General features: G+C 51.7%; 10 protein-coding genes across 10 annotated transcripts, besides 8 other annotated features; 7 read left to right on the top strand and 3 right to left on the bottom strand.

Moving 5' to 3' along the window:
- The first annotated feature begins 175 nt into the window (after positions 1 to 175).
- Positions 176 to 880: a sequence feature.
- A 1,770-nt stretch (positions 881 to 2,650) lies between these two features.
- Positions 2,651 to 3,304, top strand: PODANS_6_6360 (uncharacterized protein; the record flags this gene model as incomplete). Its single annotated transcript, XM_001910507.1, has 1 exon — positions 2,651 to 3,304. One exon carries the CDS (start codon positions 2,651 to 2,653, stop codon positions 3,302 to 3,304), a length of 654 nt encoding a protein of 217 aa, XP_001910542.1.
- Positions 3,282 to 3,394: a long terminal repeat (crepidophryne).
- Positions 3,395 to 3,398: 4 nt separating this feature from the next.
- Positions 3,399 to 3,792: a long terminal repeat (LTR crapaud).
- Position 3,793: 1 nt separating this feature from the next.
- Positions 3,794 to 3,817: a long terminal repeat (crepidophryne).
- Positions 3,818 to 4,596: 779 nt separating this feature from the next.
- On the top strand, positions 4,597 to 6,446 carry PODANS_6_6350 (uncharacterized protein; the record flags this gene model as incomplete). Its single annotated transcript, XM_001910506.1, has 4 exons — positions 4,597 to 4,808; positions 4,866 to 5,244; positions 5,317 to 6,172; positions 6,226 to 6,446. 4 exons carry the CDS (start codon positions 4,597 to 4,599, stop codon positions 6,444 to 6,446), a joined length of 1,668 nt encoding a protein of 555 aa, XP_001910541.1.
- Positions 6,447 to 6,952: 506 nt separating this feature from the next.
- PODANS_6_6340 (uncharacterized protein) lies at positions 6,953 to 8,525 on the top strand (the record flags this gene model as incomplete). The annotated part of the gene is made up of 3 exons (XM_001910505.1): positions 6,953 to 6,986; positions 7,118 to 7,527; positions 7,650 to 8,525. The coding sequence occupies 3 exons, from the start codon at positions 6,953 to 6,955 to the stop codon at positions 8,523 to 8,525; spliced, it is 1,320 nt and encodes a 439-aa protein (XP_001910540.1).
- Positions 8,526 to 8,601: 76 nt separating this feature from the next.
- Positions 8,602 to 8,694, bottom strand: a tRNA (tRNA-Ile).
- A 715-nt stretch (positions 8,695 to 9,409) lies between these two features.
- Positions 9,410 to 10,561, top strand: PODANS_6_6330 (uncharacterized protein; the record flags this gene model as incomplete). Its single annotated transcript, XM_001910504.1, has 1 exon — positions 9,410 to 10,561. The coding sequence occupies one exon, from the start codon at positions 9,410 to 9,412 to the stop codon at positions 10,559 to 10,561; it is 1,152 nt and encodes a 383-aa protein (XP_001910539.1).
- Positions 10,562 to 10,984: 423 nt separating this feature from the next.
- Positions 10,985 to 11,043: a long terminal repeat (crepidophryne).
- Positions 11,044 to 11,142: 99 nt separating this feature from the next.
- Positions 11,143 to 11,501: a long terminal repeat (LTR grenouille).
- A 5-nt stretch (positions 11,502 to 11,506) lies between these two features.
- Positions 11,507 to 11,692: a long terminal repeat (LTR crapaud).
- A 2,406-nt stretch (positions 11,693 to 14,098) lies between these two features.
- On the bottom strand, positions 14,099 to 15,622 carry PODANS_6_6320 (uncharacterized protein; the record flags this gene model as incomplete). Its single annotated transcript, XM_001910503.1, has 1 exon — positions 14,099 to 15,622. One exon carries the CDS (start codon positions 15,620 to 15,622, stop codon positions 14,099 to 14,101), a length of 1,524 nt encoding a protein of 507 aa, XP_001910538.1.
- A 1,118-nt stretch (positions 15,623 to 16,740) lies between these two features.
- On the top strand, positions 16,741 to 18,742 carry PODANS_6_6310 (uncharacterized protein; the record flags this gene model as incomplete). Its single annotated transcript, XM_001910502.1, has 2 exons — positions 16,741 to 16,787; positions 16,882 to 18,742. The coding sequence occupies 2 exons, from the start codon at positions 16,741 to 16,743 to the stop codon at positions 18,740 to 18,742; spliced, it is 1,908 nt and encodes a 635-aa protein (XP_001910537.1).
- On the bottom strand, positions 18,450 to 18,746 carry PODANS_6_6300 (uncharacterized protein; the record flags this gene model as incomplete). Its single annotated transcript, XM_001910501.1, has 1 exon — positions 18,450 to 18,746. The coding sequence occupies one exon, from the start codon at positions 18,744 to 18,746 to the stop codon at positions 18,450 to 18,452; it is 297 nt and encodes a 98-aa protein (XP_001910536.1).
- Positions 18,747 to 20,127: 1,381 nt separating this feature from the next.
- Positions 20,128 to 20,681, top strand: PODANS_6_6290 (uncharacterized protein; the record flags this gene model as incomplete). The annotated part of the gene is made up of 2 exons (XM_001910500.1): positions 20,128 to 20,310; positions 20,364 to 20,681. The coding sequence occupies 2 exons, from the start codon at positions 20,128 to 20,130 to the stop codon at positions 20,679 to 20,681; spliced, it is 501 nt and encodes a 166-aa protein (XP_001910535.1).
- Positions 20,682 to 21,031: 350 nt separating this feature from the next.
- On the top strand, positions 21,032 to 21,715 carry PODANS_6_6285 (uncharacterized protein; the record flags this gene model as incomplete). Its single annotated transcript, XM_001910499.1, has 1 exon — positions 21,032 to 21,715. One exon carries the CDS (start codon positions 21,032 to 21,034, stop codon positions 21,713 to 21,715), a length of 684 nt encoding a protein of 227 aa, XP_001910534.1.
- Positions 21,716 to 22,350: 635 nt separating this feature from the next.
- On the bottom strand, positions 22,351 to 22,833 carry PODANS_6_6280 (uncharacterized protein; the record flags this gene model as incomplete). Its single annotated transcript, XM_001910498.1, has 1 exon — positions 22,351 to 22,833. One exon carries the CDS (start codon positions 22,831 to 22,833, stop codon positions 22,351 to 22,353), a length of 483 nt encoding a protein of 160 aa, XP_001910533.1.
- Between the last annotated feature and the right edge of the window lie 870 nt (positions 22,834 to 23,703).

Here is a 23,703-nt window from a genome sequence, read left to right as displayed (position 1 = left end):
GGATCTTGGTTCTGCTGGCGCGTGTGCCACCCCCTGTGGTGGATCCTCGCCACAGCCATGGGTCTCTCCACCACGGCTTGGCGTGTGGATAATCTGACAGGTAGGTCTTCAGGACTCAGCGTTCCTTATGCTGAGATATCCAAGGAGCCCAGTCTGGCTCCATCCAGTCTTTTAGCATAAAGCATATCTCCAATACGCACAAGAGATCCTGACCTTTACGCAAGAAGAGGAGAGGCCAAGTCAGCTAGCAGTTTTGACACAGGCTATGCCAGTTTTCTCTGATTTCCTCCAGTGGATCGATAAACGGAACGAGGCACGGATTGTTCAACTGGATCAAAAGCTTGAGAAGACACTTGATAGCCAGTCACAACAAGGCTCCCATATTCTATCGCTGCTCTCAAACGGTCTGACAGTTCACATTAAAGCAACCAATACAGGCTCAGACGGCACGATGGTGGTTGCTATTACAGCTACCACAGGACCACCCCTTGCAGAACCGGCTAGCCTACCTACTGCAGCACTGGCAAGCCCACCCACTGCAGGGCTACCGCAGGATAGTATGAGCCGCGCTGTCAAAACGGTAGAAGGTCTTTGGAAAGAATGGACTGTTGGTCTACACGAGCAGCCAGCTGTACGTGATTTAGATAGTCGGTGGGGGCATAGTTGGAGGGCAGGCCGGCGTACAGATCTGCAGTGGTATTCGTTACGGCTGGAGGTCATCAGGGAAATCGAGCGTATTGCGCGGAACCGTGGTATTGGCGAAGAGGTTGCGATGTATATCGTCCATCTACAACAGCAGCGGACCGGTTCTTCTATGGACCAGTTCTGTAAGCAGTTGCGAGCTAACCGGAAGGCAGAGCTTATCGTCAAGAAGAAGTAGCCTCTTCGGGAGAATATGATCACCGCAACGACTTGGCATTGAAAGCATCCGCCCGTTGCGGATTCAAAGATATGTTGAACAGTTCTTGTGTCGACCAAAGCGCTTTGGCAGCGGCAAGCTGCAGGCGGCTGAGCGTCTTCCGGCGATAGAGGGGTCGACATTGTCGAAGTTAAAGGTTCTCTCTGAAGTTTAACAGGCAAGATATTTCCAGTGCATAAGACAAAGCAGCAGAGCCAGAAGCGCATCCAGTCTTTGGACCAGCAAGCTTTTAGGTAGTCGAGATTTTCCCCGGTAGGCATTCCCGGACGGTAACGCTTAATCGTGAAGCTCTTCCAAACATGCGGTGTGAAGTACCTTAGGTAGGTAATTAATCACACCGAGAAGTTCTCAGCCCCCTCTCTAGAGTAGCGTCTGGCAGATTTCTCCTTTGCTGCTGTGGACGAGTTTGCCTTACCCTTGTCTCCGCAGGCTGGGCGCAGCCATTTTACCTAGGTAATCTCGGCGTTTTGTCAACCCAGCCCCTCAATGCCACGCCAGTCATCAGAGAATGCGAAGCTTGCATCTGCTGAAGTGCGCATTGACCCTCGCTTCATGTTCGCCCGGAACATAATTGCCTGAGCGCTTCAAGTCACTGCACCCCAGACAAGTTTGTCCACGTATTGGTGGCGCAGTCGGAGGGCGAACGTTAGCGTACCTAGAAGCCAGGACACCTTTTTCCCGTCATGAGAGCTTCATGCCTATCATGTACTAGTATACTGTGGGGCATCCCATCAGTGCTGGTATATCATGTACCATCCCATCGGTGCTGGTATGTCATGCACCATCCCAAATTTCGAGCTGGGGTATTGTGTACTATCCCAGGGAATGTACTGGTACATCCTGGGCCAGATTTGGGACCGTGGTCCAGGATTCGGGCCATCAGAGCACTGTTCGCCTCTTAGCAGTTTCCAACTGCTGTCCCAAATTCGGGCTATAAGTCGCCCGCACTGTGGTTTGCACTATTTTACGCGGGGGCATCGGGGACACGTCGGGCTATTCCAGCCCAAATGGTGGCCTGTCCGCCACAGGTGATAACTGTCGTGACAAACGTTTTCCTCCTTTGGCAATCCTAAGTTGTGGCGCTAAACCATGATGATACATAACGCACTACCTAGTCATTATTACGCTTGGTAAAAGAAGTGTCTATAATGATAAGGTATTCAGAAAAGTGGACAACTTAACCTGGGCGCAACGGGTTGAGAGACACTGGGAAAGGTCAAGAGCAGCACTTTGAAATCCGAATATAATATCCATGATTTATCGACATTAAAATTGCAGATTTTTCCTTCTCATGTAGTTAGAGTGAAGGAAAGCGCGGCTAGGTGGTAGTGGTCGAGGTCCCAAACTTGGTCCTCGTAACTGTACCGCCATTTTAGACCTGTGCCAACTATAGCCGAGGCAGCCCAGAACTGTGACCCCCTCGCGCAGTCTGGCTCAGTCTGGCTCAGCCCAAGGCGGCAGCCGCTCAGTTCCGAAGAAGGAAAGGGAAATTCATGGTGTCGATTTTAGGGTCGTGAACTGGGTGTTTCTGGATCACCCAGTGGATTTTCTACATCGCACAGTCCGGGACTATCTGAGAGACTGTTACTACGAGGAACTACTCAAGGAAGTGCGGTCCAATTTCGATCCTCTTGTCTCTCTCGGGAACATGATGCTCTTTCTTCTGAAGAGCCTCCCCCTAATCGAAGCCTGGAACGCATCATACATTACACGACTCTTTCAAATCGTCGGATGAACTATCATCTACTCCTTCATGAGGCTGAGAAACGGAGCACCTGTTCAGAGTCACCTCTGGCCTTTGCCTTGGACGAAATGGACAAAGTTAACAAGTTTTTCACGGTGAGATCCATGCGAAACCACTGGACTCACCTTCGAGACATGCCTCAAGCACGAGGTCTCGACGAGTACCGAAAGGGGGGAAACTGTACCTTCTTGGCCCTGGCCATACAGGCTCGACTCACCAAGTATGTCAAGACAAAACTAGACACCGAACCAGGCACTCTGAGAAGCAAATCGGGAACGCCTTTACTGGATTATGCTCTCCGCCCGAGAAGGGTCACTCCCATGACGATGCGGTACCACTCGGTAAGAGATGAGTGTGGAATTGACATCGAAATGGTTCAGTTACTCTTGGACAGGGGCGCAAATCCGAACCAGCAAGTTCATCTCAACGAAGGGAGGACTGTATGGGCGCTCTTCTTGGTGTCCTGCTATGAATCAACCCTCAGGAACGAGGCTACCAAGCTGTTGAAGGAAGTATGGTTCCGTGTTTGCAAGTTGATGATACGGTATCATGCAAGCTCTACGGCTTGGTTTGACAACAATACAAGCAAGCCACTGACTGTAGAGGGCATACTCGGGGTGTTATGGTATGGTGTAGATTGACAAAGTGCTACACAGAATAAAACTACTACGGCCCTGCAGGCCCAGAATATAACCACCAGGGAGCAACCAGAATGGTAGGCCCACATAACCTCAGTGTGACGAACCCCTGTACAGAACCTCTGAAAGGGATACTGGTTGAAGGTAACTTCTGATAATTGGTTCGGTGCAGCTAAACAGTGCACAATAAGATGTCTCAATGTAAACACTAGATACCGTGAATACAAGCTGAATTGCATACTGCGGAACTGTCTATCTACACCAGCCAGTTCCTCCCTATATATAGACCCTGTGCCAAGCCTGGCACTGTCCTGGATCGATAGACTCGACCCTCGATCCTATCGATATTGTCCCTTTTGGGGTTGACTCTCCTGGATCGATCCTCGATCCTATTGATCCTGTCCTGATTGGTCCGTGGTGCGCCCTGTGCCCCACCACGTGTCATTGGTCCGCGGTGCGCTCCGCGCCCCACCAAGTGTCAATCCGTGACACTCAGGCACAGTATATACTGTGACACGGGGAGGTGTTTGGACAGGACAAGAAAACAGAGCTACTAAGGTTGATGGAAGAAGCAAGGTTGCAAAGAAAGAGTGGATCTTGGCTTTCGTGGATTGGTCTGTAAGAGCGAGGCCAGATTGAATCCCGTGGGAACCATGCTGGTAGATACGTGCTGAATAAGAGAAGACAGATTGCTATTTGATATACACCCTGAGAAAGATTGTCGGGTTCTAGTTATGGATAGGTAGACCGTAGTAATGAGGCGGTAGAGGATAGTGAATAAGCTAGGTGGGTATCAGCATTGTTACTTAACTTACCTGGTGTGATGGAACCCAGACAGAGATTATGTGCATCCAGGTCATGAACTTCATGTTCGGACCGGCTGCCGCCATGCGGTTCTGTTGGTGCAGAACCCAAGCCATGTCCACTAGAGGATGAAACATGAGAGCGGGGTCACCCATCACTGGCTTGGTATTGATGCACTGCCTGCATAGTGCCATCGGCGCTGCTTACGCTTTGTCATGAACAAGAACTTTCCAGGGTTGAAAACTTGAATTTTGACGTTGGTTGATAGCGGCCGGCATTCCAAAGTTCCCACGGTGGAGAATCACACCTAAGGTACCTTAGGGTCATACCTTAGCTTACTCATGTGTCACTGCAAGCACCAATAAAGTGATGGTCTCGCGAGCCCTCATTCATCACCCACGTACCTTAGTCCAGTGTGATTTCACTCCATCTCTTCATCCACCCTCCTTGCCATTCTTTCTCCGAGCAACACCATCACCAACTTCAGCAGCATGGCGTCTCCTTCCCCCGTGAGTGAATGGCTCACTGAGCGGCCTTACACGGCAACTTTCATAGCCATCGCCATGATGCTCCTCCCTACCATCTCACTCCTCCGCTCATCTGGCGACAAAACCGCGGTTCCCAAACTCCCTTCCACCATCCCCTATGTCACAAACACATACCACTACATGACAGACATGAAGACATTCTACGAGCGCTCCAAGTAGGTCCCTCCCCCTTCTACTCTTTTCAGCTTCACACTAACCCCCCCATTTTTCAGAGTTCAGCTCCGAAAAACTTCCAAAAATATCCTCGCCTGGAACCTCACACCCTGGATGAAAGTCTACCTCGTCACCTCCCCGCGCCACATCCAAGCCCTCTTCCGACCCAATCCCGCCATTTCGTCAGATAAATTCTTCCGCCTGATCTATGAGAACATGTGGGGTGCTTCCCTTGCCGACCGCGAAAAGTTTCTCAACGACAACTCTGGGCGAGGGAAGGTGCCGTTGCCGGGCTATGAAAACGTTCCTCCTGAGCAGAGGTACTTTGCGGGGCTGCATGCCATTTTCCATGATCACCTCACTGCAACGGCCAAGTCGAATATGCTCGCAGCCATATACCAGCGCTTCTTTGCGGAAGAGTTGGAAGGGAAGTTTCCGGTGCGTATTGACCTTGGATCTCCTTCCAAAACAACCAACCTGCACTGACCATTGTTGCCATCATGACTCTAGCTCGGAGAAGGCGTTGTCGAGGGCGTCCAACAACTGTTGAATGTCCACATGGCAACCGCAGCAACAGCAACCCTAGCCGGCAAAGGCATCCTCGCCCGCTGGCCAAAACTAATCGACTGGTTCTGGGACTTTGACAAAGTCGCCGCCAGCCTTGTCTGGGGTCTTCCGCGGTGGATGAACCGCTCCGCTCTTGAAACTCGGGACAGTCTTCGCCACGCCTGCAAACAGTACATCGAGGAAGAACTCGCAAAGGGCTTCGATCTAGAGGCTGACCACGGCAACTGGGAGCCAATCATGGGCTCGACCTTCCAACGGGAAATGATGCGGTGGATGAAGCAAGGCGGGTTCAGCACCGAGGCGATGGGTGCCTCGACCATGTTAACGATGCTCTTCGGAACAAACGCCAACAGTATCCCCGTCACGGTTTGGTGTCTGATGGAGGTCATCGAAGACAAGTCACTGCTCGAGGCTGTCCGGGAGGAGGTCAACACCGTGCTGGAAACCGACCCCGATACAGGAGCACGCACAATCAATATGCAGAAACTGCTGGCGTTGCCCCTTTTACAGTCCATCTATGTAGAGTGCATACGCCTCCACGTCTCCATGAACGTCACCCGCGAGGCGATAGCCCCGGTCAAGCTAGGGGATTTTACCCTTGACAAGGGATCGCTCATCCAAGCCTGCACCGAAATTTCCCATCTTGACGAGGAGGTTTGGGGCGACGAGGACCATCCCGCGACGGAGTTTTGGGCAGCACGACACCTCAAGTACGTCGACGAGACAGACGAAAATGGCAACGTGAAGAAAGTGCCGCAGTTCTCCATGGCGGGAAGGCAGAATGATTGGTTTCCGTATGGTACGTTTACTTAACCCTGCATTTACCTGGTGATGCTTACACCAGACACCTAGGCGGCGGTATCTCGATCTGTCCCGGACGACACTTTGCCAAGCAAGAGATCATGCTGACAACAGCCATCATTGTGGCGAGATTTGATCTCGAATTGGTCGAATGGGTTAATAAAGACGGGACTCCCTCTGACAGACCGGCGCAAAACGATGTCAAGTATGCTGGTGCGGCTTCTGTGCCGCCTGATCGGGAGATGAGGGTGCGGTTTACGCGTCGATGGTAATTGCGGTTCTTGGCTACCTATCTTTAGACACCTTTTGAATATCTTCAGAGGTCTGTAAGCTATCTTTAGGTGTAGGTTTATGCTGGTCATCTTTTGAGGTGTGAATCTGGATATTCTGTTGGGTTAGCTTGACTTTTTTTTTTTACGAGTTCATCCATCTGTCTGATGCCAGCAAGATATATATTTCAACTCGAGCTCAAAGGAACCAGTCCACGTCCAGCTCGGCCGGAAAAGGCAACGTCTGTCTTTTAGGCAGGTACTGCAGTAGCATGAGAGACACCAAGTGCGCACTCCCTTGCACTAGCCTGGTATTCCACAGAGCAACATGATGATGTTACATCGAAGGTCTGTTGAGTTCTGACAATGAGAATCCTCGTGCTGACCGGTGTAATACCTTGGCTGTGCCTTTCTTACTAGGATGTCAGAACAACAACTGCAACTTCACGTTGTAATTCTGATTGTAGTCCTTATTCCAGTTCTTTGCCATCTTCATCGAAACACTCATCATGGCCAAGGTCAACAATGCCATACATCCCAAGGGTGACACAACAGGCACCACAAACAGAGCCTCAAATCCCTCCATATCACCCTCTGAATCAACAACCCACGCCGACCCAGAACCCCCTTACTCAACCTTCATCACCCCTTAAAAATCCTCATCACCCTCTCAGTCACCTTCCTCGCCATCATCTCCCCGCTATCAGGGCATATGAACCTCCCTGCCCTCTCCGCCATCTCTGTGGACCTACACATGTCCCTGTCGTTAACAAACCTGACAATAACAGTCTACACCCTTGTCTCAGGGCTGACACCGTCCCTTATCGCTCCGTTTTCTGATTCCTACGGCCAACGACCGGTGTATCTTTTCTCTTTGGCGTTGTGCGCACTGTCTAACATAGGGCTTGCGCTGCAATCCTCCTTTCCGGCCTCGATATCGCTATTATGTGTCCAAGCTGCTGGAGCTGGAGTCACAATCTCCCTGGGGAGTGCAGTCGTAGCGGACATGATCACCAGAGCCGAAAGGGGAAAATACATCGGCTATGCTGCGCTGTGGTTGACTCTCAGTCCTGCTCTTGCACCGGTGCTGGGAGGGATAATGACGGAGTATCACGGCTGAAGGGGGACATACTGGTTTCTGCTTGGGTTGTCGGGGGTCATTCTTGCTCTAACGTTCTTGCTCTAACGTGGCTGCTGTTGCCGGAGACAGGAAGAAACGTGGTAGGCGATGGGTCAGTGAGACCCGAGAGACGGTGGAGTAGGACGGGATGGGATCTACTGAAGCACATCAAGAGGCACGAGATGACAGAGGAGGAAGAAGGCAGACATACCATGGAGGAGGCAGCAGAGAAAAAGGTCAGCATACACACCTCAGTGAGAATACTGGGAGAGAAGGAAGCGTTTGTGACAGTAATGGCTGGGGTGCTGTTCTCGGGCGGGTATTTCATGGTGTTGATCACGCTCGGTTCTCAACTTTCTGAACGGTTCAGTTTCCGTCCCATAATCGTGGGTGTGTGCTACCTGCCGCTGGAAACCGGAATGATCGCATCACGATGGACAGTAGGATGGCTTCTCGACTGGAACTTTGGACGATGGGCACGGAATTTGGGTTTGAAGTTCGATCTAGACAGGCAGCAGCGGTTAGAGGAGGTTCCTATCGATAAGATACGACTGGAAGTTGCGTTGGGTGCGTTATATGTTCTTTTTGGGACTGTTGTGGCGTACGGGTGGACCGTGAAAACGAAGTCGTCGTTGGTTGGGATCGAGATTGCTCTCTTCTTCTTGGGAGTGTTCTTTGCTGGAGCGATCAATGGGCTCAATGTTCTTGTCATCAACACCCATCCCGACAGCCCAGCCACGGCGGTTGCAGCGAGTAAATTAGTACGGTGCGTGGTCGCTGCTGGGGCTAGTGCAGTCGCGATGCCTATTATAGAGCGAGCTGGAATGGGGTGGGCGTCAGCGAGCATCGCCGGGGCATGGTTGGGGTTTAGTCCGCTGTTGTGGATGGTGATGTATTGCGGAGCAAATTGGAGACAGGATGTTAAACTGAGAAGTAATGAAACTGGAAGAGATAGAGCTTAAGTAGCAAAAAAGCCTTGCACCATTGAGAGGGTGGAAGCACAAAGATGATATATCGGGAGGAAAAAGCAAAAGAAGATGCCCAATAACAGGATTGAACTGTTGACCTTCGCATTACTATATGCTGTTTCCAGTATTAGTACGACGCTCTAACCAACTGAGCTAATCGGGCTTGGGTGATTGATGCATTGTGAGCTGGAAGATAGAGTAGTTGAGTGGGCCACTGTAATTGATGGTTACATTTTCGTTGACGGCTTTATGTCAAAGCTTCCCCGTTATACCTATCCACGATGAATGGTCCATGTTAGACAGAGGGAAAACCTTACGTCGGAGTCAGGTCGGGTCTCAGTAATCAGGCTTACACCGGACATATCTCGGTTCGGCTGCTGGTCAACTTAGTAATCCCGGATTAGAAACCAAGACGGTTACAAATGCTTGTGCGAATTAGAGCTGTGAGATTTTGATGTGGCGTTGCACCGATGCTACCGATCTATCGGAATACCCGGTGTGGAGCATGACGCCATTGAAGCAGCAAAATCTGATTCGCAGGTTCTCGATGACCATGAGAGGTCAGCATCTTTGGCCATCAGGAAAAACATTGGAATTCCGGTAGTGCAGGCATGTCAGGGCCATCATTACTCCACACCTGGAACTGTTTCGAAGCTGCAAAAAAGTCTTGGAAGTCAACAACCTTCTCCACGCCTGCGACGTGGTGATTTATAAGCCTGTTTCAACTACTATAAAACCATGCTTTCGCCTTCAACAACAAAAAAAAAATCATTTTACCTACAACAGCATATAGATCACGACAAGATACCCTGAAGCATCTCTAATCACACTTCACCCTCACCCAACTACTACAACAAGAAATAAACCAAACGCTCAACATGTCGGACTCAAAACTTTTCCAGCCGCTCAAGCTCACCCCCTCCATCACCCTCAAACACCGCATCGCCATGGCGCCACTCACTCGCTTCCGATCCAGTGACGAGCACGTTCCAATTGTTCCTCTCATGAAGGAATACTACTCACAGCGCGCCTCCGCCCCCGGTGGGACTCTTTTGGTAACAGAAGGCACCTTCATCTCCCCCACCGCTGGTGGCATGAACAACGTCCCGGGTATTTGGTCGAAGGAGCAAATCGCTGCTTGGAAAGAGATCACAGACGGCGTCCATGCCCAAGGCAGCTTTGTCTACCTCCAACTCTGGGCACTTGGCCGTGCCGCCCTCGGTGACGTCGCCAAGGCGGAGGGCTTCACCGTCAAAGCACCCTCAGCCATTGCCATCCCAGATACCGACGGTGTTGTTACCCCAGAAGAGATGACAATTGACGATATCAAGCAGAAGATCGCCGAATACGCCCAAGCCGCCAAGAACGCTATTGAGGCCGGTTTTGACGGCGTTGAGATCCACGGTGCCAACGGGTACCTCGTTGATCAGTTCATCCAAGATAACTCCAATCAGCGTACCGACGAGTATGGTGGTAGCATCGAGAACCGCTCCCGCTTTGCCGTCGAGGTTGTTGACGCCGTTACTGCCGCCGTTGGAGAGGAGAAGGTCGGCATCAGACTCAGCCCTTGGAGCGTCTTCCAGGGCATGAAGATGAAGAACCCGGTTCCCCAATTCTCCGATGTCATCAGAAAGATCAGCGAGAGACACCCCAACATGAGTTACCTGCACTTGGTGGAGACAAGAATTGCCGGCAACAGAGATGAGGCGAACGACAATGATGAGGAGAGATTAGACTTCGCGTTGGATATCTGGAAGGGGCCAGTTCTCATTGCTGGCGGGTTGACACCAGAGACTGCCAGGAAGCTGGTTGACGAGGAGTTGAAGGAGAGGGATAATGTGGTGACGGTGTTTGGCCGGTACTTCATCTCCACGCCAGACATCGTTTTCAGAATCCGGGAGGGTATCGATCTGAACCAGTATGACAGGTCGTCATTCTACATTCCCAAGAGCCCCAAGGGGTACATTGATCAGCCATTTAGCAAGGAGTTTGAGAACGTTTACGGCCAGGGGATCAAGGCTTGGATTTAGATTTACTTTTTTTTTGCATAGCGAGCGGGTTGGATAAAGTACATGAATAGAAAGTAAAGATTTTCAGCGTCAACAGCCTGTTTCCCCTAAATCGCTTTCTACGTCAAAATCAAAGACAAGAAAATTTGAGTGTGCCACCGGACAGCGTCCCGAAATTCCTAGATCAGTTAAGAGTTTCCCGACTCTCCGAAGAGCTCAAACCACTTACCTTCGTGATCGGAGGGACTGTTTTCTTCACCGAGCGGTCTTGCAATGATCAGAGCCTTGGTAGCTGTAATCAACCTGGTAACATTGCTTCGCCATTCCTTCACCGCTACGTCAGCCTCTTGGCCTTCTACCACTCAGCCTTGTTTTTAAGCCAAGTGTTGAACTTCAACCACATTGACCTATCACATCAAGACATAACGGCTTCGTGGTGGAGGCTGTCACAGTATATACTGTGCCTGGGGATATGTGGGGCTACCATTCTAGTTGCTCCCTGGCCTGCAAGGCCATAGTGGTTAAGTCCTGTATAGTACTTTATTAATTCACACTATACTAAAATAGTAAGTGATACCTTCAGCTACAACGGTCGCTAGTAGTGGTTTGGGGTACGGCCACAGGTTTGAGAGTATGAGTAAGGAAGCGGGGCTCTCAGAGGACTCAGGGGTTCAGGGGGGCCATGTATATAAGCGGTCTGCTTCGGACATTCTATTTTAGACAAGACATCGACTTTATTTTTCTTCGTATTTTGCGCCTTGCACGCGTGTAGGCAATTCTGGCCCTCTGATCAGGCCAATCCGGTGCTTATTATGTGGCCTGCGAGCCCATAGTGTCTTTTCTTTGTCCTACGTGAAGTGCGGCCTGCGAGCGAGCCACTGTCACGCAGGTGTGTTCATTCTGAGACCTGTTGAGGGTATATTTGTGGTGTTGTGGTTGTTTTGTGTGTTTTCTCGCCATTTCAACATATACGGAGGAACTGGCTGGTATAGATAAACAGTTCCGCAGTATGCAATCACAGCTTGTATTCACTGTATCTTGTGTTTACATTGAGACATCTTGTTGTGCACTGTTTAGCTGCACCGAACCAATTGTCAGAAGTAGCCTTCAACCAGTATCCCTTTCAGAGGTTCTGTACAGGGGTTCATCACATAAGGGGGTATTGATTCGATATTGATAATGGTATAGGTGCTTACAAATGTGTGGGAAAATAGCTTGTTTGGAAGTACTGTAACTTTGAAGAAAAAATAGATTAAATGTCTGTTGTTTTCTTCCTATCGGGTTAGTAAGTCACACGCTAATAATAATAAAGGCTGGATAGGTATACACCAAAAGCCTAGCCAACAGATCTGCGAAACCACGCAACACTTCCAACAAATCAGGTAACAATCCAGTCGATCGTTCCCAGACCCTGGAGGTTTGGGGCTTATAAAACGGGCAGTGCAGTTGGAATGACTTCTGTCAGCAAGTGAACTAAGGCAACAATAACATTTTGAATCTTCTTTGTGTTCCCAATGTCACGGGATCTGCGTTCTTCATTCCTCAGAGCTTTATTTTTAGCGAGCGCCAAGTAACCGTTGAACCACAACGTCTGAGACATTCACCATTGACCCAAGGAGATTTTGCAAACGGCCGCCGCTGATGATCTTTGAGGCACTGTGGAGGCAGTCAGCACAATGTCATTCATTCCAGAGCGCTCTCATCACAGTGTGAGAAAAACTCGGTAACAATCACAATGGTGGTGTGGCTGCATCAATCACGCCCAAAACCCGACCCGTCCGTTCCATCCTGGCTGGGAACGGAATCCTCTTCCTGCAGCGAAACGTGCAGAATTCACATGTTTCTCCCGCCTTTCGCACCTCCTCGGTAGGTTGCTCTTGGCAATCGTGAAAACAAGCATTTTTGTCAAGCAAAAGGTCTCGACAGCTGCGGAAAGGGACACCACCACCAAAAGTAAGGACAAAAGGGTGATGGGAATGTGGAAAACGCGGGGAAGACTAGGGCCTGATCCGATGCCTTGTTGAAGGAGACAACAGTTCGTGAAAGCAATCCCTGCTTCCAGCAAGCCCACTGTGACAATCGCAAGTCCCACTGTCCAGTTTGGCAGTCGGAATCACCCAACGATCAGCCAACTCAGCCAACTCACACCGCTTCTGCTCTAGTCCAGCTTGCAAAAGCCAGCAAAGCTGAAGGTGAAGCCCGAAAGCACGCGTTCCATCCGCCGAAGGCACACAAGCCATAAAAGTGTCCCGGGACCAATCAGCTACCGCTATCTAATCTAATCAATCTACTATCGAATCTTTGCATCCACATCTCACCCATCATCCCACTTTCTCAGTTTTCACTTGTCACAATCTCACCACCTCTCACCTCCTCTTCTCTCATCGCCATCGATTCTTTCTCAAACCTCGCAAAATGCACCGAATCAGCAACAACATTAACCAATCTCCCGCATGCAGGTACACCACAGTACCCTCCCCAAACTCACACGTTGCGCGACTGTCAAAAAATCCGTTGGGGCAGCGCGGGGGAAGACACCTCTAACTCGGAGGAACTAACCCTCTACAGCCTAACGCCAGTCAAAGCCCCCGCATCACAAGCTTCTGACGCCAAACCTCGGTATCCATTGCTTTTGGGCATGTCGACGGCGACGGCGACAACCCCGATCCGCCCCTTGCCAAAACCAAAAAAAACCTGGAGAAAGTAACATTTTCTCTGCTGGGCAGAAACAGTGATCGGCCTTGTCCAATTTCCGGAGTCTGCAGCACAGTGATTGCAGGCAATGTGTGAAGTTGGGGATAGAACCCACGTTGCTGGAGAGAGAATTGCCCCTGTTGATCTTCAAACACCACCACACCCACCATCAGTCAAAATCATGCGTTTTGGTGTGTTTGAAACGTACATAGGTAAGATGTCAGTGAGCTTTTGTGAAAAATCAGGGGAAGGAAGTCGTTTGCGAGATGGCATGAAGTGATGATGATGTTCAGCGTGAAGGTGTGGGATTATCAACGAAGGATCAAAGTGGCTAAACCGCATCGAGATGTTCTTTGTTCCTGTGTTGTGGTTGGTTGTCGTGGCATCAACCCCTGAACAATGTCAACACACGGGATACCGTCCGTCGGGTGCGGCCCGCGATAATGGATGTTGGCAGCCGTTTGTCGCACGGCTTCCACCGGTCTGTTCATCCGTCTGTCATTCCAGTCCCGTTGGAAGTTTATTTAGACTTCAGCCTCACAAATGTAGACGGTCAAGAGTTGTGTCCACAATGCCACTAAGGTGTCCGGCTTAACTTCACCACTCGGATTGTAATTGTAGGTGCAGAATATCCCTTATTGTGGCCACTTTCTAGCGTACCCGATTGAAACCAAGAAACACGAGGATGACCAAGATGATCCAGGCTGCATAAACCCATACTTTGCCAGCCATGGATGTGCTTAAATGTACATGTACCTTTCCCAATATGATCATTAAGATAAAAGAAGCCACGCCATAACATGACATACAATGCATTACACATAAACCAATTTCGTCCTCCCTGACCAATGACCTCGACTAGCCTCAAGCCAGTCTCAGCATCATCTCGTTACTCTCTGGCTTCATCTCTGGTTTCCCTCCTCCCTGAACCCTTTTATAAAGCCAAGCCGCAAACTTGACCGAAGGCTCGTCCACCATCCTCGTCACAATATCCGCCACCCAAAACGTCAACGGCAACAAGATCAAATGCGGCACCAAAAACGAAAACTCCAACCCGATCGGCCCAACCTTGGGCAACGGCAACAAATCCCTCCACGCCGCCAGCATGTCCACCTCCCCAGCCTCGACCGGCCTCCCCCATCCAACAACATGATACAGCCGATCCCCCACCGTCGCCAAAATCGGCCCATGCACCAAATAAAACGCAAACGAAATCCTCCCCAAAAACTGGCAAAACCTCCCCTCAAACCACCTCCTCAACCACCCCATCCTCGGCACCGCCGCCACCAGCATATTCGCCGCCCAAAACAGATAAAACCACTTCGGATCGAACACCGCCTGCGGCTTGAGATAACTCAACCAATACCACCCCGGATTCGCCCTCAAATCCTCCACCTTGTTCGTCGCCGACGGCACCCCGGCAAGGTACATGCTCACCACAAAAAGATGATAGTAAATAAACGTCTTGTGCCTCTCCAACCTCCTCAGCCAACCAGGAAAATACCCCCCCTCCCTCCTCGCCAACAAGTCCAAATCCGCCTGCAACATCCCCGCGACAAACAACGCCCCGTAATACCCATCCACCACATAAAGGTAATACCCCACCAACACAACCAAACACACCAGTCTCGCCTTAGTCGTCGCCCGGGAGAGCGCCATGCAAGCCATGTAAGTGATCACGCTGCCCCTCATCTCAAGCGGTATCGACCAGGTATGCGTGTTCGCCTTGACCCAGATCCAACCCCCTTCTTTGAACAAGAACGAAAAGTTTTTGAACTCGACATACCAATTCCACAGCTCGTCCCCGAACGTCTCCTTGGGAGGGCAGGCAAAGTTCCAGTACCCAAAAAGATGCCACGAGGTGATGTAAACAAGCGTAGTGGCAATAATAGGCAGATACAACCTAAACCACCTCCGGAAAAACGCCGATGCCAAATTATCCGCCAGCTTGAGATGCTCCCCGCTCTGCATCAACGCCAGCGGCTTGACGGAAAGGACATAACCCGAGATGACATAAAACACGGCCACAGCCATGTGCCCCCCGGAAAAAAAGTTCCTAATGCCATAAAATGTCGACAGCCGAAACTCCCCGTCGAAGCCGTAGGCGTTCTCAAAGTAGACTGCAGACTTCAGGCTCTTCGCGCCGTGAGCCCAGAGCTGGTGGTGGTGGATGTACACCAGAAAGGCGGCGAACCCGCGCAGACCGTCGAGGTAGGCTGTTGGTCGGAGCTGTCGTGAAGAGCTGTCTGCCGAGGCGGCTTTTGGCCAGAGGATGTGCCGGAGGCCGCGGAGGATGGCTTTGAGGGAGAAGGAAGGGGCGGTTGACTTGACGGCGGAGGAGGAGTCGTTTCCCGTGCCGTCTAGGATGCCTTCGCGGAGGGAGTGCATTTTGAAGGCGGCGACATTGACTATCTGCCTGCCCGAGAGTGGAAAGTAGGTAAACAAAGATGTCGAGGTTCCGATCTGTCCGCTGTGGGCCGAAAAGGTCTCAGGAGATAAGCGCGGTAAGTGCCGGAGGGAGGGAGGAGGGAAAAGTCGTTTTGTCGTCGACTTTGCGGTTCGGGAACCAGTGAGTGCGTACGACTCCGAGACCACTCAGCTGGAAAATATTCTTCAGGGGAAAAAGAAGAAAATCCACCGAGAGCCAGCGGTCGGACAGAGAGAATCAAGAAAACACTGTGGCACCGTCGGGGTCTTGAAGTTGAAGCGGGATTGGCGGGATCAACACCGGATAAGCCTACCGGGTTTTCAGATGACAGCAACAGTTCGTATCAAAACGCACGCTCCCCCTCTCTATCTACACGAGAAAAAGCGGAAAAATCACAAGCAGAAACTGCAAACGCGGGGAACAAACTGATCATGACGAAATAATTAACCATCGTCTGTCGCCCGCCGTATCTGCGTTCCAGCGGAGAGGCCATGGCAAGCTGGAAGCCAGGAAGCACCTGCACTGAGATCTTGATTTCAACGCCCGCCCAGGTAGCCTAGCGAGACAGGGTGTCAGGGTCCAGGGGGGGGGGGGTGGTGCATGGTACACCAGGCGAAATCTGGGGTGTGCCTGTCTACACAGTGTGCCATAGCCCCGACCGATGATTGGCTGATAGCGCACAGGCCAGTCCCACACAAGTCTACCAAAACGGCAACGACCGATCGCGTCGAGCAGGGGTGGGCAGCTTGGTGAGCTTAGCCTGCTTTGCAGTGGGGCACCGCTCCCGCAACCGGGCAGGGGATTCGGTTTTTGGAAAAACAGCCCCTATCGTGTCTGACAGATCTCACTGGCTGACGGCCGGATGGGACACTCACGAATGCCAACGGCATGATTGGATCAGCAAGAGTCGCGGCAGCTTTGCCACGAATCAAGCACTCATCAGAGTAGAATTAAAACCTGCACGAACCTGTAGAAAACAAGAGCGAGAGTGGTGGGGAAGATAGCGAAAACAGCTGTCCATGGCCTGCCCCTGGTGCCCTGGGCGTGGACGGTGTCAGAAGAATTTTCTCGGGCCTCCATGATTGGATCTGGGGCCTGGGGACCCCGGCAAGGTGTCGGCGCTAGGTGACCAAAATGGCCGCGCCCATGATGAATTTCCCGCGCGAGTTTGCATCCGGCAGAGGCAGACACCGACTGGTGCCAGTGCTGACAAGATAAGGAACCACTTGGCCGCCGATTGGAGGGGCCTAGACCTCTCTCTTGCTCTCTCTCTCTCTCTCCTACCTGACCTCGTGATACTGCTACTCGTGTATCCTCCTCTTCTCTCTTCCACTTTTTCCTTCGTCTCGAGACCTCACCTCCTGCTCGTCTCGTCTTGTCTCGTCACATTCGCTTTTTCGCTCGAGAGATACATCCCAGTGGGGACTGGGGTCAGGCGTTGTCGCCCAACGGCACTTTTCCAGACTACGGCACACCGACTCGTCAGCCAGCTCACGACTCCAAGTACTGTTGTCTGGCCGCTCTCGCTATTTTCCCACGTCGTACCACCGGGAAACCACGATTCATTCACGGAATTGACGAGTAGCTTTACTTTCGCTCGAACAAATATCGGGTCGCCCAGCATGATGTCCAAGCTTGGTTCCCCATTGGGGTCGCCAACCTTGGCCGCCACCACAGCTCAGTTCCGCAACCGCCTACCAACACAGTTCCGCCGTTGCCTCCCAATATACGTTGCCGCCATCATCCTCATCTTCTTCACCTTTAACCTGAACCTTTTCCACTCGCGTGTTCGCGAAGTCACCTCGAACGCCGCCGCCCTCGCCCGTCCACCGGTCCCGGTGGTAGCTGCGCCAACTGTGCCCATCACGCCAGTAGGACCAGCTCAGACCCCCAAGGCCGTCCGCACCGAGTTCCCCAGAAAGATTTGGCAGACATGGAAGGTCAACCCTCTCAGATTCGAGGAGCGTGACATCAATACCGCCCGCTCATGGGTTGGCAAGAACCCCGATTACCGATACGAGGTGTTGACCGACGACAATGACATGAAGTACGTCGAGTGGCACTTTGGCCCCGAGGGCTTCAACCGCCCCGACATTGTCAACTTTTACCGCGACGTCAAGGCTGCCATTGTCAAGGCCGATCTCCTCCGCTACATCGTCATGTATGCCGAGGGTGGTCTGTACGCCGATATCGATGTCGAGGCCTTGAAGCCTCTCTCCAAGTTCATCCCCGACCGTTACAACGTCAAGGATATCGATATGGTTATTGGCGTCGAGATTGATGAGCCTGACTGGAAGGATCACCCCATTCTTGGTCCCAAGTCGCGTTCTTTCTGCCAGTGGACCTTCATGTGCAAGCCCCAGCTGCCCGTCATGATGAGACTCATTGAGCAGATCATGACATGGCTCAATGGTGTTGCCAAGGAGCAGAACGTCCCTCTTGCCGACGTCAAGCTCGATTTCGACCAGATCATCAGCGGTACTGGTCCGTCTGCCTTCACCACCGCCATTCTCGCCGAGATGGATCTTCACAAGGAGGACCCCAACATCAAGGTCGACTGGGATCTCTTCCACGACCTCCAGGAATCTAAGCTCGTGAGCCGCACCCTCGTCCTCACCGTCGAGGCTTTTGCTGCCGGCCAAGGCCACTCGGATTCAGGCAACCACGACGCCAGAGCTGCTCTCGTCAGACACCACTACCACGCTTCCAACTGGCCCAGCAGACATCCCCGCTACAGCCACCCTGCCTATGGTGAGGTTGAGAAGTGCAACTGGAACGATGAGTGCGTCAAGACCTGGGACAAGAACGTCGAGGCCTTTGCCAAGATGACCGAGGAGGAGCAGAGGAAGATTGTCGCGCAGAAGGAGCAAGAAAGGAAGGAGGCCGCCGAGAAGGCCAAGGCTGAAGAGGAGAAGAGAAAGAAGGACCGTGAGGAGGCCGAGAAGAGGAAGAAGGAGGAGGAGGAAAAGAAGAGGAAAGAAGCCGAAGCGAAAAAGGCCGAAGCCCAAGAGGCCAAGCGCAAGGAGGAAGAGGAGAAGAGAAAGGAGGAGGAAAAGAAGGGGTGGCTGCATTTTTCATGAGCATTTTTCTTCTGCGAACAGCATCATCAGGAGCCGGAGAGTGTTTGCTTCAAGAGGCGAAGGAATTCCGGGGAATAACAACTAATGACGAGACGGCGTCCTCGCTACACTTTGCTCGCCGGCAGTGACACCACATGGCCGAGCCGAGCTGGGAAAGGTACGGACGACGACAACGAGAGACGAAAAGAATACGAGCCCGGTGTATATGTCTCTGCCTTTACTGTAATATCAATTTGGGTGGGGGGTGAGGTTTGGGAATGGGGGGCGCTTCGGGTATGGGATGTTTGGATGGGAACTGACCTTGTACATAACTGCTCTTTCGCGTCAAGTGCGGGTACCTACATGATCGAAGAGCAAGTCCGCGCTGGTGTATTTGGGGCACCTTGGTCGCCGGCAGGACATTATTACGATACATTAATAGAAAAAATCCATAAGTGGTCGCAGTTCGCATGTTGATGTTGAAGGGATGACAGTTGCTGTCTGTGGGTTGATGGTGAGATGTGGCCAAGAGCAAGAATGTGTGAGGTCTCGATAAGAAACGGGCGGCATCACATGATGCCGAGCCACAGCAAGGGAGGCTCCAGAGCGCTTTTTCCCGTGTTCGTGACAGTTCGGACAATTGCTGCCGTCCATCAAACTCAGCTTTGACACCAAGTGACGTCTGCTGCCAAGAGCGCCCCCCACCTCGAGACATCAACGACGATGGCACCCCACGACGGGATGGAACAAAACGACAGCAAAATCACGTGGAATGATGCATACACACCCACACACACACACACACGGACAAGAGGATTGTTCAACACGTGCGACTACAGATAACCAACACGGGAGCCAGCATTATCACGTCCCAAAACCCAGTCCTGTGCAATGTCCTCTTGGTTTGACTGCCCGAGACGAGTCTGAGAAACTCGGTTTGGATGATCACGATTGTCCTTGACAACCTGGATGAATTTTATCCAAAGCACCCAAGATCATCCTTTCGTCTGATATCTCCACAAGTCAACACGGCATTGTTGTATCGGCTTCTGCTGGAAATGCCATGCGCCGAGCCTTGCCGCACAAGCAACACGGCAGAACCTCAAACATCACCCAAAAACTGCCAGCCAATTCCTGTCGCAAACAACAGTATGATCGCCGAGGGGCTCAACATCAACCACTATTTTGCCGGCTCCTTTGGTGATCACCTCATCACTGGTACCATCATGTGCATCCCTATAAGAAGTCTTCTTCGCCAACCCGGGAGTTGTTTCCTTTTCCTGATCTCCCTATCCACTCTTTTCTGACCGACCGGTTCGATCACGCTCTTTTTTTCACGGCGAGACCGTTAATTATCAATTTAATACCTTTGACACCGCTAGTCGGCTTCGCTTTTATCTTTCACCATGCAAACCAAGACCCTCCTCCTCGCCACCCTGGCCTCTGTTGCCTCTGCCCGTTTCGGACAGGAAGGCCTCGTCCAAAGCGTCATCCAAGCTCTCGGCGATTTCGGTCCCCCAGGCGCAGCTGGTACCCTCGCCGGCCAGACCCCCAGCGTGCTCCTTGCTGGCGCCAGTGCTTGTGCCAAGGTCCGTTACCTCCCTTTCACCTCATTTCTCCCTCCTGCTAACATTTCCCCTAGCTCGAACTGGCCGACGAGATTGTTGCCACCCTAGGCAACGACCCCCAGGTGATTGCCGGTGCCGCCGCCCTGGTTGCCGCGGAGAAGAACTTTAACCCTTTCGCTGTTGACATCCCCACCATCTGCAGCAATGCTGCTTTGCCGGCTACTCCTGAGTTGAGGGGAATCATTCCCTTGGTTGATCCTGCCGTGGAGGGGGCTGATATTCAGAATGCCAACTCGGCGGCGAGCTTGCAGGCTCCGTTGGCGGATGCGGGGTTGAGTGTGGCTGATATTTCGAGGGCGGCTGGGTTTGAGAATTTTGAGGAGCAGGCTTAGGCTTAAGGAGTGAAGCTCTAGCGGTGGCGTGTGTTGTGGATTGGAGAGAGGGGGAGGGGAAGGGTGGAATCGTACATGGTGGGATATCCTCACAGCTAACGAGAGAATAACGATGGGTAGTGCACTACATCAGCTGGGTCATCTGATCATCTTCACTATTCCCCCTTAAACAACAAGTACTAAACGAATGACATGGCAAACGTGCTTACCAGCCGGCACGCACCTGCGCATCACTCCCCCGGTTGCCCCCCAACAACACAACACGCCCCTTCTAGCAACTTGAGCTGTACCTATTCCAATTTGGGATTTGCAATAAACACGTCTCCCCTTGAGCAACCAAACTGCCAACCATGACATTCAGCAGAGTCCCACCCCAAAAACCACAGCGCTCTAGATTTCTGAAACGAGAACACATATCCAACTACCTTATGGAATCTCCAATTTCCAAACCAGCTCCGCCCTGCTTCCCCCCCGCCTGTCACCCCCTCATCAGTGACCAATCAGACCTAAACCTCCCAAGTCAGACCTTTGGCTCTTTAAACCTAACACGAAAAGCATTACCAACATCTCGTACCTGCTTCCAGCAAGGCGGCCTCCCAGGCTCGCCACACATCGGCTCCGGCTCACGCTTCTCTTTCCAGCAAGGCGGTCCGCCCGGCTTGGTGCAGCGAGTTTCCAGTTCAACATCGGGCGCCGGAGCCGGAGCTGGTTCTGGCACAGGGCTGCGCTTCTTCCAGCAGGGAGCGCCCCTCCACGGCTGGCACCGGGGCTCAACCTCGGGGACTACTGGCTCACGTTTCCAGCAGGGTGGACCGCCGGGCTTGGTGCACCTTGCTGCGAGGTCGGTCGACGGGGCGGGGAGGGCGAGGGTGGAGGTTGTGAGGGTGAGGAGGGTGAGGAGGGGGGTGGTGAGGTGCATTTTTGTTTGCGAGGTTGGCTGGAGGCTGGAAGGTGGGTATGTGGGAGATGGGTCGGGAGATGAGGGCTACTTTTGCTGGGAAGTGATGGGTGTTTTATATACTTTTGTGACTTGACACTTGGGGTGGCTGTTAAATACTGGTTTGAAGTGCTTGGAAACTCATGATCATACTATGTTCTTTGTCGTTTGGCTTACGAAGGTTCGGAGGGCTTGATCCTTTGAGAGGTGTGTGGCGTTTGGTGGCTGTTGGTTCAAGGTCTGATATGTGATCAGAATACCTACATGATGTTTTCACGAAGTTTGAGAAGCAGTCCAATGATATTAGTTGAAGCTAATTGGCAATGATGTGTGTGTCATCACCGGCAACATTCGTGTGATAGCGCTACTTCATTGATAGCTTGCTGAGTGGCGCGTGTGAGGCGTACTCCATGTGACGTTTCTGTAGCTAGTCGTGCAAAGTTCTAAATTATTGGGCCAGTAAGATTACTACAAACAGTTTCGGTGTGCCAAAAAGTGTTGTTGAAATTCATGAAGCTTCAATGACCAAGACTGGGGTTATCTGCAGGCGGCTGACAGAGCTGGTTACCAATCTTGGCACCCTTATTGTGTGAACACCCTCATGAAGATGTAACTGAAATTGCTACCGATAGCAACATGAAACAAACAGCATTATCCAATGCAGGGCATACCTTCTCCTCGTAAACCATCAACCGCCATCCAATCCACAATTCCCATCATCCCTCCAAAACTTTAACTCAACGCATTCCCAATGTGCTGCCCACTCCCCATCGGCGCCCCAGCCGGAGTATAAACCTTGATGCCCGTTCTCTTCTCCTCGTCAATCTCGGCCTGTCTCTTGGCCTTTGTCGCTTTCACCATCGGGCTCTGGAATTTGGACATGAACTTGGCCAGTTTTGACGGCGGCTTGGGGACATAGTTCGGGTCTGGCTCCGCCACTTTCTCATAGTAGAGGTACCGAGTCGGTGCCTGTGGTTGCTTTCCCATTGTGGTGGCCTCGCTGTCGGGGACTACCGTCGAGGCGGCGGCGAGGGATTCATTGGAGGCTTTGGTGGTGAGAGTCTTTTGTTGGTCTGGATCTTGAGGCTGGGAGGAGGAGGAGGAAGCCATGCTGTGGTGGATGATGTCTTCTGATCTTATTCTTCTGATATTGCGGAGTGGCACGATCTTCTTTCTGCGGCGTCTGGGCTTCGTCAAAGTTAACGTGGATGTCATTGCTTGTGGTTGCGTAAATGGAGAGGTGAAGACAGGGCGCCAGGGTGATGGGTGGTTGTGCATTTATATCCGAGACCTGGTCCCGCCTTTTGGGCCGTCGTACCTGACAATCCACTTAAAATCGTTCGTCAGCGTTGCATTTGGCGTCTCTTCACAGCCAACTCCACGGTCTAGTGATATCGGAATGCACTTACTGTTTGCACAGCCACACTTGGCACAGGCGAGAACAACGGTTTGTTGCCTTGCCATTGTGTGAATATATGTGCCAAAGAGCCCAAAGGATCAGCATAGCCACAAAAGGCATGGCATGATATGCCTCGAGTGCGCATCTTGTGCGTTCGTGACACTGGCGCCACGGTACCTTGGTGACCATCGAGGATAGATACCCACCTGCCCATCCACATGTATAAGAGTAATGCCTCCCGGCAAAGTCCACACTGTCGCTCTTACCTTATCTATGAAGGTACCGTCCCAAGTCCCTAAGGAGTAGTAGGATCCAGACACCTTACTGATCATGTCCAGTCTCTTGCTTGAACAGCCCGGCCGTATCGTACCACCTACATACTTCATATTCAGCATGTGCATAATAGTAATGCCAAGAAAACGTGATATCAACGTAATAAGGGATTGGGTGCCTTATTGCCTGAACTCGGCTGAGCCAGTTTTGGGCATTCTTGGATCTTTGTTCACCTTTGACATCAACTACAGTAGCTCTAGAGGAATTGATGGAATTGAAGATGCCGCCAAACTCTAGCTTACGCCAGTAGCCGGTTGCCCGTTCGATTGACCCTTTAATTACAAAGGTGCCTACACATAGAGTACCCAGGTAAAGAGCTACATCTTGAGGGATATGGCAGGATATCATGTAAC

This window comes from Podospora anserina, chromosome 6 (assembly GCF_000226545.1).
Source record: "Podospora anserina S mat+ genomic DNA chromosome 6, supercontig 2".
In the NCBI taxonomy this organism is placed as follows: domain Eukaryota; kingdom Fungi; phylum Ascomycota; class Sordariomycetes; order Sordariales; family Podosporaceae; genus Podospora; species Podospora anserina.
The sequence above is the reverse complement of the archived record's forward strand: the minus strand, read 5'-3'. Positions and strand labels throughout refer to the sequence as shown.